Source organism: Rhinopithecus roxellana, chromosome 12 (genome assembly GCF_007565055.1).
Source record: "Rhinopithecus roxellana isolate Shanxi Qingling chromosome 12, ASM756505v1, whole genome shotgun sequence".
Classification (NCBI taxonomy): Eukaryota; Metazoa; Chordata; class Mammalia; order Primates; family Cercopithecidae; genus Rhinopithecus; species Rhinopithecus roxellana.
Window position 1 is genome coordinate 66,926,705 of NC_044560.1, and position 13,785 is coordinate 66,940,489.

Sequence of the window (13,785 nt, forward strand, 5' to 3'; positions counted from 1 at the left end):
ATGTTGAAGTAATATTGTGGGTATATTAGGCTTAAAATACATAATTAAAATTAATTTCATCTGGTTTGTATTTCTTAATGTGGCTACTAGAAAATTTTACAGTATAGGCAAGGCTCTCAATTGTAGCCCAACTTGTATTTTTCTTGGACAGTGCTGGCTCAGAGCATCCCAGTTTCACCTGGATCCTCTGAAAGGACAAATTGAGCATATGGAAATGTAGTCAGGCTCACAAAACAAATCACCTCATTTTCCATGAGGTGGACCTTGGCACCATTGAGAGAATGAGACCGATTACATGGCAGTCCTCTCACGGTTGATCTCCAAGTACAAGACTGCTTCTTGTCAGACTATATGCTCTCTTGCAATGATCTGTTTTAGATAACACCAAGAAAAGCCCTACAGGGTATGGGTCAAAGCACAGGTACTGGAGTCAGGCTGACCTGGGTTTGAATCCTATCTCTGCCACTTTCTAGCTGGGTAATCTCAGGAATATTATTTAATATATGAAGGTGCCTATTCTCTGTAAAAGGACAATCGGATTTCTTCACAGAGAAGGGGAGGGAAGGGTTAACACAGCAAGGGAGAAAAGAATCTTGGGCACGATGCCTAACAGACAGCAGTTGAGAATGGTAGCCATCTAGTAAAATTCAAGCAACCTTATCTGAGCACCTTCCAGAATAATGATGAGGTAGGGGAGACGGGGGTGGGGTGCAAAAGAGATGGGACCACTTGTCCAGTGACTTTGGGGTCAGTGAATTAAAGCTGAATCCTCAGGCACAGTATTTATTCCACACAGTGCAACACTGCCCTCTAGTGACAGAGATGTGGAAAAGCTTTCAGAGCATAAAGCAAGGAAGAAAAATACATTTTTCCAGGCTCTAAGACAGTAAGTTCTCCAAATCAGAGAGATCATATCAAAGAATAATTTTTTCTCATGAGTCACCTTTAAAGCAGTGACAGAGAATTTGAAGAGCAATATTATCAAGATTTACTACCAACCCAGAGGTTGTCACTTTGTTAATTATATATTATCTCAAATAGGAAAAACAGTAATTCTCTCTAGACATATTAAATGTGACACCTAAAAAGGAGAAAGTCTGAGTGTGCTAGGTTACTCGGTGTTATTCTGGTAGGACAGCACAGAGGTTTAAGATTCATGTGTAACAGTTTGTAAACCAGATTTGATCACGTTTTCTGGTTAATGCAACTAACAAGGTCAAAACTTAAGGCTGAACTGGTATACAAACTTGGAAGGAATATTTACCATTTTTAACCTCTTTTCTCCTTGCAGAGCACCTAAGTGAGGCTAACAGTACCTGGGTTGTTGTGGGGAGTAAATAAGAAAGAGCACCGAAATGCCCAGCAGAGTGTCTAACACACAAGCAGTAAGTGTTGGCTGCTGCTATTTTTGTTGTTTCTGTTGTTCCAACTGCCACAGGCCCAATGGAGGAAAAGCCACAAGATAAAATAACTCCTTTTACTTTTTTGGGTTAAAAACAAGGCTTACCTAGTTTCATTTCCTGATGCATCTACCAATCAAATGCATGATTTTATAACAAAAACATCTTAGCACAACTTTGATGTCCCTGAGATTATAATGCTCACTGAAGTTTGGTAATAGTTTAGCATTCAGATACTGATCTTTAATAAGGCACAAAGATGATGCTATAATCAAAACCATCTGCAGAGACAAGACGTGTCACCATTTCTATCATAAACCTATTATGGTCGTTTTAGGCAGTCTCTGCCCATCTTCATTCTTCTCAATTAACTTGGACGAAAAACATAATACTTTAAATTGGAAATTTTTTATAATAATTTTCCTCACTTAATTTTCATTTTTAATATAGTGATCTCATGTCCAAACATTTCCCATTTGATGAGCACTGGGTAACCATGTGACCCCTTAAGCCAGTCCCAGACAACTATAATACATGCTTTCTAGTCTTGTACAGTTCTTGTTTCAACATCCTGTAGTCACTTCTATATCCTGAAAAGGAAAAAAAGAAAAAGAAAACGGATACAAAGATACATGCTTACTGATGTCAAGGGTACGTGCTAGAGAAGACCAGGAAGCAAGTAAATGCTAGAAACCCATGTTCAAGGGCCCACGTGCCCCATGTGCATAAGGAGGAATGTGTGCTACACACCTTGTCATGGTATGGTCCTAAGACAATCCAGCCACAGAATGTGTAACCCAGATAAATCATACCAGCACAAGCACAAAACCGAAGAACTTTTGGCAGTGAGGCCTGCATTGTTAAAATCAGCACCTGAAAAAAAGAATGAACAGAATGGGTGAAATGAAAACGCAGCTATTAGAACCCAAAGAATAAATGAGTCTCCACTGCAGTGGCACTACCCAGTGCCACATCCTTACATTATACGCCTGGAAATAACCCAGGTATCTGATGACTCCAACCCAAACCAAGAGCGTAGAGGTCCCAAGCAAAATGCTGCACAGATCATAGTTTGTGAGATTCTAAGGAATGAAAAAAGAGAGAGAGAGAGAGAGAAATGAGTAAAATAGTTGACTCCACTTAGCTTATTAACCTTGCATTAAACCAATTAATAAAAAAGGAACTATCTGCTTTCCTATGGGTGATAGTAAGAGGTTTTTTTAAAGAAAAAAAAGAAAAACAGATATAATTCCAAATGTGTTTCTCGTTTTCTTTTAGTATTTCAATTGGTTGAACTAATTTTTTTTCCAAATACTCTCAAATAGAAATTACATTTAGGGTGAACTAAATTTTTTTCCAAATAATATTCTCAAATAGAAATTGCATTTATCACTGACCTAGGCATTCGAGGATATAAATTAATGGTGTTTGTTAAGTACCAAACAATACAATTCAGCCGCTTTTGAAAGAAAACTCCCACATGATTTGCTAACACAGCTTCAGCTCTCAGGAAATTCTAGGGCTAGTTGAAAAGACAAACACACAAATATGATTCTCATACAATATGCTAAATGTAGTGAAAGACACAACGCCTAGCTCATCACAGTGGGATACCACAGACAGGACCCCAAAGCAAAGACGGGCCTGCAGGACAGGCTGGGAGGAAGCGCCACAGATAAGTGGACAAAGGCTGAACAAAGGTACAAAGCTGACAAGACATCCTAGAGGGGCAGGGTCAGAGCAGGGGCAGGAGCAAGAGGCAGAGCTGGATGGTGATGACCCCAGAGGCCATGCTGCCAAGGGAAGCTGCTTCAGCCCAAAGCAGGCCCCAAGAGGTAGAAAGAATGGTAACAGCCAGATAGACACTTTCAGAAAAGCCCCTCTGACAGCTGTGTGAATGGATCTCAGAGGTATGAAGCAGAAGATGGGAAAGCTGGTGAGGAGACTGCTGTCACAGTTGGCCAGAGAAGAAAAAGCCTGAAGAAAGCCAGAGGGAGCCAGGATGGGGGAGGAGTAGGCGTGTCAGGGTTAGGAGGTATGGCTGGCAGGACCTCTGACCAACAGCAGAGAGTGGATGGGAGAACAGTGTGGTGAAGGAGGAGTTGAGGCTTAGGTAGGAGATCAAATCAACTAAGTTATACAAAGGGTCAGGCTTTAGCAGGCAGTCTGACATTCCTGTCCTCACCCCATCCGTCAGAGCACCCAATGGTCACAGATCCTCCCCACAAGCTCTTGACATGCAGGTTCAGGGAAGAGACTGGTTTATGGATAAGCTGCTCCTTTTACAACTTAAAAAGAAAAATGAGGCCCAAATAATCAATCTTCTCAAGCTTTGTCACTATTCTGGAGCTGTTGCCAAGTTTTGTTCCATGGAACATCAGCTTCCTTACTTTCCCTTCACGAGGAACCAAGTCAGAGGAGGCCTCACTTGTGCCGGTGTGAGAAAAGGGAAGACACGAGAATCAAAGTTGTCTCCAAAGGATCATATGTCTTAAGATACCTGTAGCCGTCCAGGAGAAGATGAAGAACAGAGACTTTAAATGGGCTTCCCTCACCTTTGCTTTGATTTCCATTTTTAATATGGAGCCAATGATTGTCATTAGGTCGCTGATAATCACCAGGACATACCAGCCGTTGATGAACTTCCACTGGTCGGTGTCACACACAGGCCGCTTGTACTTCTCCAGGAAGAAATTTAGAAATCTCTAAGGCAAACATTTAAAGAAGTGTTTCTTACAAACCACACTGCCCTCTGGAAGGAGAAGGCCTGTAAAAGGACATGGCATTGCCTTTCCAACTTGCCATATCCACCTCGAAAGTGGAGGTTATAGCACACACTTTCCCCCATAATCTGAGTAAGCATTCAATTGTCTGTGAAGTTACCTCAAATATGAAATACGTACATGGTAACTCCAGCAGGCTCTTGTCATAGCTAACATACAGTACGTTCCAAATACTTTTCATATTACCAACACATCCATTCCGATGACAACCCAATGAAGCAGGTACTAGCAGGTCTATCACCCAGAGAAGGGAACTGAGGCACCGAGAGGCTAGGCCAGGATCCATGTCCAGGCAGGCCAGCTCCAGAGTGCATGCTCGAATATGAGCCCCCTCACCTTGGCAGGGATAGGACCTTAACTTTGCATTCAGAATATCAAGGAGATCGGGGAGCATGTAAGAGAGGTGGATATTTACAAAGGACATTGACAAAGGTCAGGATTAGGCAAAATCAAATGCAGACTACGTCCCTGCTCCACAAATGGTACTCTGTGGACTTCCGATTTCCTCGACCCCAGTGTGCATTTGTACACATGCCACAGCCAGAATGAGATATGTGGGGAGCAGAAGTATATATTCATAAGAGCCCTGAGGGTAAAAGGGCAAAATGAAACTCAAGGGAGAATTTTAAAACTATTTGAAAAACAGAATAAAGTATTTTATGCTTCATTATAATCCATTTACCATGCCTCCCTGTCAAAATGAACTCTGATTTGAAGACAAAAGATGAAACCCACACATGCTATTACTCTGTTCTTCAGATCACTCCTGAATTGAAGGGGGCCTCGTTATTCTGGAAACATTCAAAAGCCTGAGAGTTCACCACTGTGTGTCTGTACATATCAACTCAGTTTTAAGCAGGATAATTATCTGATCCCACCTGACATACTCAGAGCCTTTACTCACTTCCTATACCTCAGGCTGATGAATGCCTCACAGGGGGCAACTACTCAGAGGAATCTAATTTAGTCAAAGGTCTCCAGAAAAGGCAGGTGGCACAACATCGGTGGTCCACTGCTTGAGCAAACTGAGGGTGCAGGCCAAGAGGGCAGGAAGAGAATGTGAACATGCTCTTACCTTCTGTAACCTTAGAGCAAGAACAATGGATCTTGTACACAGAATAAGAGATGCCAAGCAAATCACAATGACAAACGCATCAAACACCAGGACATACTGAGCGTTTTTCTGAGCTGAGGAATAAAAACAGAATTCAAATGTTTCTGTTTTACCACCTTACCAGAGAATAATTTCCAAACAAAATGGCAGTATGAAAAGAAGTTCAAACAATAAATGTTTTGTCTATTGTTAAAACAAAATGGTAAATATCAGAAACAAATCACACTGCATTCATTCAGAAGTACATATATAAGGCAAAACATTCCCTGATATAAAGCTATACATTTAAAAACATGTGAGCTGGGCCAGGCGCCACCGGTGGCTCACGCCTGTAATCCCAGCACTTTGGGAGGCCAAGGTGGGTGGATCATGAGGTCAGGAGATCAAGACCATCCTGGCTAACACAGTGAAACCCCGTCTCTACTAAAAATACAAAAAAAAATTAGCCGGGCATAGTGGTGGGTGCATGTAGTCCCAGCTACTCAGGAGGCTAAGGCAGGAGAATGGCGTGAACCTGGGAGTCAGAGTTTGCAGTGAGCTGAGATCGCACCACTGCACTCCAGCCTGTGTGACAGAGCGAGACTCCATCTCAAAAAAAAAAAAAAAAAAAAAAAAAAAAAAAAAAAGTGAGCTGCTAATAAATGCACTCAAATTTATATATAAATATTTACTGTAGAATAGAATTCAACGGAAAGTGATCCATTTGGGCTCCATTCAAAAAAAGGCAAAACTGCTGACATACTCTGAGTTCTTTCACATAAAAGCAGAGACATCAAGTTCATCATTAATAAGAGATCAAACAAATTAAAACACCACTGCCGAGAATACCCACTTCTGCCTCTCAACCTCACTGTGCACTTTCCCAGGACATAGTGCCAATCTTATAAGCCTTCTCCATATGGAGAGAAAACTGCTTCTTGGAACAGAAGCAAGGAGGGGAGTGGTAATCAGATTTTTGGTTTGGATCACACAGCAGCAAGAAGAATGTGTGGGAAGGAGATGAATCTAACCTTAGTTTCTCTCAGACTTCACAGTAGTGTCTCCGATCCCAGTCCGGCTCTCTCCTGCCTGCCCCCCGCCTTCTCCACCCTGCAGTCACACTGGTCTTCCTCCTTTCCTGCTCTCATCTCAGGGACTTTGCACATGCTGATCAATCTGCCTGGAACAGCACTTCTCCCACACACACAGCTCAGCTTATTTATTTTCAGCCTCAAGTTCCAAATGAAAAATCTCCCATCTCAGAAAATAATTCCTTAAATTCTCATCTCTATTAGCCCCCTCCTATATAATTTCATGGTTTTTGGTTACTACACACACCCAGAGCTCCTTTACTTTCCTCTGCACAACAAACACTGACCTTTCATTACATCTGCAAAGGCAGCACAGCACAGAGCACAGAGACAGTGTAGAATGGGAAAGAACATTATGAAAATTGGGAAAGAAAATGTGAAAATTATGCAAGTTCATATACAAAGAGCCCATGAAACAGCCAAGGAAAATAACAATAGCAAACACTTACAGCGGTTACTTATTTTATGATTCAGTGTCCATCTTCCTCATCAAGTGACAGGCTCTGTAAAGCAGGGCCCATAGGTAGTTGCTATGGTTTGAATTATCTGTCTCCTCCAAAACTCATGTTGAAATTTAATCCCCAATGTGACAGGATTGAGAGGGCGGGCCTTTAAGAGGTGATTGGGTCATGAGGTCTCTGCCCTCATAAATGGATTAATCCACTCATAGATTAATGGGTTATCAAGAGAATGGCTCTGGTGGCTTTATAAGAAGAGGAAGAGAGACTTGAGCTAGTATGCTCCCCCTCCTCACCATGTGATGCCCTGTAATGCCTTGGGACTCCACTGAGACTCCCAACCAGCAAGAAGGTCCTCACCAGAAGTGGTCCTCCGACTTTGGACTTCTCAGGTTCCAGAACTGAAAGAATGCATTTCTTTTCTTTATAAATTAGCCAGTTTCAGGCATTCTGTTATAAGTATCAGAAAACAGACTAAGACAGTAGTGTTGAATACAGCACCTGTGGCTAGTATAACGCTTCAGTATGCTTACAAATAAATGAAGAGAATTGAGCAGAACATAAGACCACTGAATAATCTAAGTTAGAACTTATGATGGTCTGAGCTAAGTTGGGGCAGAGCGAAAGAGGGCACAGAATCGTAAGAGATGGAGAGAGTCATGGCCTGGTCTCTAACTGAACTTGGGGAATAAGGAAGAAGGACAACCAAGAATGATTCCTGGTTCCCTGTCTTGGGTAAACCGAGTTTACTCTGGATATTCATGACAAGAGAGGACTATTCAGTGGCAGTTAAAGCCATGGGAGTGATGGCCCCTCAGAGAGACCACTGGGAAGGACAGTGGTCAGGGATGGGGAGCGACGTTTGAGAATTAGAAAAGGAGATGAGCTCAGGAATGGGATGAAGCAGAACGGCCAGAGGAGAAGCAAATAAAACCAGGGACAGGTGACCTTCAGAGGAGAGACTGCGGTCAGAGTCCTCCACAGAAACCTCTGCAGAGACAGCGTTGAAGAGAAATGCCAGACTGTCTATGGACTTAATAATGCAAAGATGTGAGTGATACTGGCTTGAGTGTCTGAGGGCAAAGCAGCTCCTACAGTGGGTGGCGAGCAGACAGCCAGCTGGTAAATGCAACTCTCTGAGCAAATGATTTCAGCTTCAGATGTGCCACCTTCAAAATGGGGAGGGCAAGTGTACCCATTCCTGAGTCTGTCATGAGAACCAGGTAGAACTGTCTATGTGAAATGCTTGTTAGAATAGTGCCTAGTGCCTAGCACTTACATTTACCTTTAGCCATTTACACTCAAGAAAGTTATCTTGAGGTATCATCTAATGGGTAGGTAAGAAAACAACTTAGCTCTAGCATAATGCAAGATTTTTTTTTCCCTTGGATCCATGGAATGGAGCAGAGGAAACATAGGAAGCTCTTGGGAAGATAAAACTGAAAATCTTATGAAATGCAAGGACAGCATCTAGTACTTTCCTTTCTGACATATAACTAGAACACAAATCTCCAAGACAGCTTGTATTGGACTTTGTTTACAGATGGGAAAACAAGCAGGCTTAGAAACAGAAACCAGTCCTCCTAACAGAATCCAGTATAGGATTCTGTTTTTCTTTGAATTACTGAGAAGACTAGTTTGGTATGCTAAAAATATGTATTTTATGAACATCTTGGCCGGGCATGGTGGCTCACGCCTGTAATCCCAGTGCTTTGGGAGGCCGAGGTGGGCAGGTCACGAAGTCAGGAGTTCGAGACCAGCCTGGCCAATATGATGAAACTCCATCTCTACTAAAAATACAAAAAATAGTCGGGTGTGGTGGTGTGTGCTTGTAGTCCCAGCTACTTGGGAGGCTGAGGCAGAAGAATCGCTTGAACCCAGGAGGTGGAGGTTGCAGTGAGACGAGATTGTGCCACTGCACACACCAGCCTGGGTGACAGAGCAAGACGCCGTCTCAAAAAAAAACACAATCTGTATCACCCATCATTGGGGAATCCCGCCAAAGAGGAATCCCGCTAATTCCTCCCCAAGCCCCTCATCTCCAAATTCCTGTGTTTATGAAACCAAGTTAAATGAAGACATGGCACATTTAGAGAGGAGACTTGGGAGTCACAAAAGGCAGCACGAGGTTTGTATGTGAAAATGGACATTCACCTGCATTTGCTTCAATATAGGTAATGACAAAGGAGAGAGAAGCCTGGGGGTAAGCGTGTGGGTGTGAATGAGCCTCTGAACTTTTAGAAATAGTGTAAGTGTCCCACCAGATGTCGCCCTTGTCCTTGTCCACTTCCCCCAGAGCCAAGGCAATCTCAATCCACCAGACAGCTTCATATAGGGGAAAATGTCCATTTCCTAAGGACATAATTTTTTTCCAAACATAATTTTTTAAGGCTTTCACATCACATCATCTTATTTTAAATTCACATTCTCCTAGTGATAGAACCTGGTTTCTTAAGACACAGCTCTAGAAGAATATGTAAATCTTAAAGAGCTTTTACCCAGTGGTCTAGGAGGCTTGTGTTTCTCCTCATTGGCCACAGGAGGGGGCTAGAGATACTCTCTTCTGAGCACAATCTAGGAAAACCCCTAATGTTGCAAGGAGGGCTGTAGGCAGAAGTGAAAAACTCACTGTTCTGGAAATGCATTTGACTGCCTAGTTTGGAAATTTCCATCATTTTGATCTTTATAATGATGTTCCAAATCACATATTTGACAAAGGTTAGTTTCTTTTCACAGAACACTGCAACCTATACTTGGACCTAATTAGAAAATACGCCCTTGATCTCTGTGTGTCTGTAAGAGAGTGGTGTATGCTGGGGAATAGTAACCACTTTTTAACAGAAACTAAAACTATAATCGGAGGCTTAAGTCAGTCGGTGAAATTATTGAAACCAAAACTTCAAATCATCAGGACATATCATACATCTGAAAAGCAGCAGGCCACAAATCAAATATAATTTAAAACAACTCTAAAACAAGAGCCACAGGTATTTTACATTTTCTTTCATTCTGATAACCTGGTCAAAAGGAAAGTCATTTAAACAAAATTTGCAAAATAAAAAGTACTGAGCATCCATCATTAACATCATCCCAATTCTTTACTGAGCAAACAGAACAGGTTCCACAGGTAGCCCATTATATTTTATTTTATTTTATTTTTTAAAATTTATTTTACTTATTTTTGAGACAAAGTCTCACTCTGTTGCCCAGGCTGGAGTGCAGTGGTGTGACCTCGGCTCACTGCAGCCTCTGCCTCTCAGGTTCAAGCAATTCTCCTGCCTTAGTCTCCCAAGTAGCTGGGATTACAGGTGCGTGTGCCACCATGCCTGGCTAATTTCTGTATTTTTAGTAGAGACAGGGTTTTGTCATGTTGACTACGCTGATCTCGAACTCCTGACATCAAGTGATCCATCCGCCTAGGCCTCCCAAAGTGCTGGGATTACAGGTGTGAGCCCCCATGCTCAGCAGTAGCCCATTTTAAACATGTGGATTAAGTGATGTTTTCTGAGCGATGGCTGAGTAAATGACTCAGCATTTGCAGCAGTTGCTCTCTGGGCTCTGGAGGCCCTGATCCTTCCCCACTGTCCAAGGCTCAGATCAAAGCATATCTTCTCCAAGAATCATTTCTTTTCCCACTCTGCCCCACTCAAACTTAACCTTTGTTTTTTTTCTCCTCATGCTTTTTGTATTTATACCCTTATTTCTCTCCATAACACATCACAGATTTTATAAGCATGTCAGTCTCCCTCACTAAGGCATTTTCTTCCTTTTCCCATAATGCCTAGCAATTAATATGTGCCAACTCTTGTGTTTAGTACTTTGCTTTATATACTAATTCATTTAATATTCAATATCCTGGAAGGTAAGTTTAGGCTGAGTATGCCCCATTCAGAATGATTTGGGACCAAAAGTATTTCAGATGTCTTTTGATTTTGGAATACTTGCCTTATACTTACAGGTTGAGCATCTCAAATCCAAAAATTCAGAATCCAAAATGCTCCAATAAGCATTTCCTTTGAGCTTTGGTCATGTCAGTGCTCAAATGTCTCAAATTTCAGAGGATTGTGATTTCAGATTTTTCCGATTTGGGATGCTCAACCTATACTATTACTCTCATTTTACATAGAAAGATACTGAGACAGACAGGTTAAGTAATTTGTCCAAGATCACAGGCACAGTAAACAGAACTGGAACTGAAACCCAGGCAATCTGGCTCCAGAGCTAAGCTCCTAACCACTGAGTCATGCTACTTCTTCTAAGAGGTGTATAGTAAACATTTGCTGAATTAAACAAAAATACAAGGCTTTGGGATATTCTTTACAGAATATAATGCTCAAGACGTGGTTTTCTTCCTATTACCACGCAAACAAACCATTTAAATACCCAAGCCCCAAAATAAAGTGTTAAAAATCATCTATAATCCCCATGGGTAAGTATATAGCATACTTACTAGATCCAAATATGTTCAAGTCTTTACATTCTTCAATTTTGGCATCACTGTCAAAATAGATTTTGATTTTGCCACTGTGAGCTTTATTGTCAAAGATAATCTGGAGACACAAATGTATAGAGAGATTACAACATAGAAGAAAGTATAACATGTTAGATCAACTCTGCCTAAAAAAAAAAAAAAAAATCACTGGCATCCAAATACTGTGCTGATCCGAAGAGAATTACACAGGCCAGCAAAATGGCTGACTAGAATTACTTGACATTCATTTCCTTCACACCCGCCCCCATCTCACACACACACACACAGGGATCAAAATAATGAATAAACAACTATATTTTGACTGAAATCACTGAAGAAGTACACTGGAGAGCACCAGGGTAGCAGCAAAATCCTGTGGAGCATGAAAGCCCAGGACAGCAACATAGGAAGGGGAGCAAGGCACCCTGCCTCTGCCATACTGTCTCCCCAGCCAGGATCAGCTTAGAGCCAGGGGGATCTCTTTGGATAGGAAAACGTTAGGCTAGAGACTCCAGTGGTCCTCATTACGGCCACAGAATGCCAGCAGTCATTGCTACAGGAGAGCCCTCCAGTCCTCACAGGCTTTGAATCCAGTTTGGAGAGGTGCTGGGAGTTCATGCAGCCATGTTGCCCCAGAGTGGAAGCACACATTATGCGCACTCTTCACTTCTGTGACCTAAGCTGCCATGGCATGACACCATTTAGAGACCAGATCGCGAACAGAGTGTGTTCTGCCCTGGGGGCCAGTACTCATTGTCTCTCTCCATTCCTGAAGTCCTGCCATTATTCCACCATGTTTACACAGGTGCCTGCAACACCATGACCCTGGCTGCCCAGAGCCTAGACCTGATGGAACATCTGAGACCCTGACATCTGAATCCATGCAGCACCTGTTCCTGCCCCTGACCCTGGGAACAGGCAGAACTGCGCAACAGGAAGCTACCAAACAGCTGGCTGGTGTGCTGTGCTTGTGCACACTTGGGCCACACAGTTGGCTATCTCTCCACACCCAAACAGGCCTGACAGCCAGTTCAGCAGTGACCTCACATCTCTAAAGAGCCTGCCTCACAACCTACTGGCCCACCACAACCATGCACACCTGACCTGACAGCCAGCTGGGCAGCAATTGTCCCTACTCAGTTGAAGAGCCTGCCACACAGCCTGCTGCTTATTATGTATGCACATGTCCAGCCCAACAACCAATCTGGCATCCCTGCCTCCAGCAAAACCGTGCCATTGCTGTTAAAAACTCCCTCAGCCTAGGCCACTGAGCCAATCACAGACATCACTGACAAGGAGCACAACTGAACAAACTGCATGGACACCACACTACTGAGTCTGCCCAGAACCAAAGCCAATGCACTATAGTCAACCAACACTCTAGGGCCCATCTACAGGAAAAAGTCTATCCCTATGAAAGCTATTCCATAAAATTGGAAAAAGCAACTATTTCACTAGATGCATAGATAACAATGTAGGGACACAAGAAACATGAAAAGGCAAGAAAACAGGACACCCAAAGGAATATAATAATTCTCAAGTAGCAGGACCCAAAGAAAATGCCTGAAAAATTCAAAATAATGATCTTAAGAAAGCTAAGTGAGATATAAGAGAATACAAGCAATTCAATGAAACCAGGAAAATAATTTATGATTTGATTGAGAAATTCAACAGAGAGACATAGCATAAAGAAGAACCAAACAAAAATCTTGGAGCTGAATAACTCAATGAGTGAAACAAAAAAATTACAATTGAGAACTTCAACAACAGACTACATTGAGCAAAGAAGAATGAATTTCTGGCCGGGTGCAGTGGCCAAGCCTGTAATCCCAGCACTTTGGAAGGCCAAGGCAGGTGGATCATTTGAGGTCAGGATTTTGAGACCAGCCTGGCCAACATGGTGAAACAGCATCTCTAATAGAAAATACAAAATTAGCTGGGTGTGGTTCCAGGCACCTGTAATCCCAGCTACTGGGGAGGCTGAGGCATGAGAATCACTTGAATCTAGGAGGCGGAGGTTGCAGTGAGCTGAGATCACACCACTGCACTTCAGCCTGGGCAATAGATTGAGACTCTGTCTCAGAACAAATAAATAAATAAAATAAAAAGAATTTCTGAACTTGAAGACGGGTCTTTTCAAATAACCCAGCTGAAAACTTCTCAAATCTTGGGAGAGATATGAACATCCAGATCTAGGAAGCTCAAAGATCCCCAATTAGATTCACCCCAAAAAGATTCTCTCCAAGGCCCATTATAATCAATCTGTCAAAAGTCAAAGACAGAGACAATTCTAAAAGCTGCAAGTAGGCTGGGCGTGGTGGCTTATGCCTATAATTCCAGCACTTTGGGAGGCCGAGGCGGGCAGATCACGAGGTCAGGAGATGGAGGCCATCCTGGCCAACATGGTGAAACCTCGTCTCTACTAAAAATACAAAAAAATTAGCCGGGCATGGTGGCGGGCCTGTAGTCCCAGCTACTCGGGAGGCTGA

General features: G+C 42.5%; 1 protein-coding gene across 1 annotated transcript in view; it reads right to left on the reverse strand.

Moving 5' to 3' along the window:
- The window catches only part of MCOLN2 (mucolipin 2), a 71,702-nt gene that overhangs the window by 9,999 nt on the left and 47,918 nt on the right, over positions 1-13,785 (reverse strand). Inside the window, exons 7-11 of the mRNA XM_030913286.1 lie at positions 11,276-11,375; positions 5,259-5,371; positions 3,956-4,105; positions 2,381-2,482; positions 2,151-2,273 (exon numbers count right to left, since the gene is read on the reverse strand). Coding sequence (XP_030769146.1) covers positions 2,151-2,273; positions 2,381-2,482; positions 3,956-4,105; positions 5,259-5,371; positions 11,276-11,375 — 588 coding nt within the window. The remainder of the gene's footprint in view (positions 1-2,150; positions 2,274-2,380; positions 2,483-3,955; positions 4,106-5,258; positions 5,372-11,275; positions 11,376-13,785) is intronic.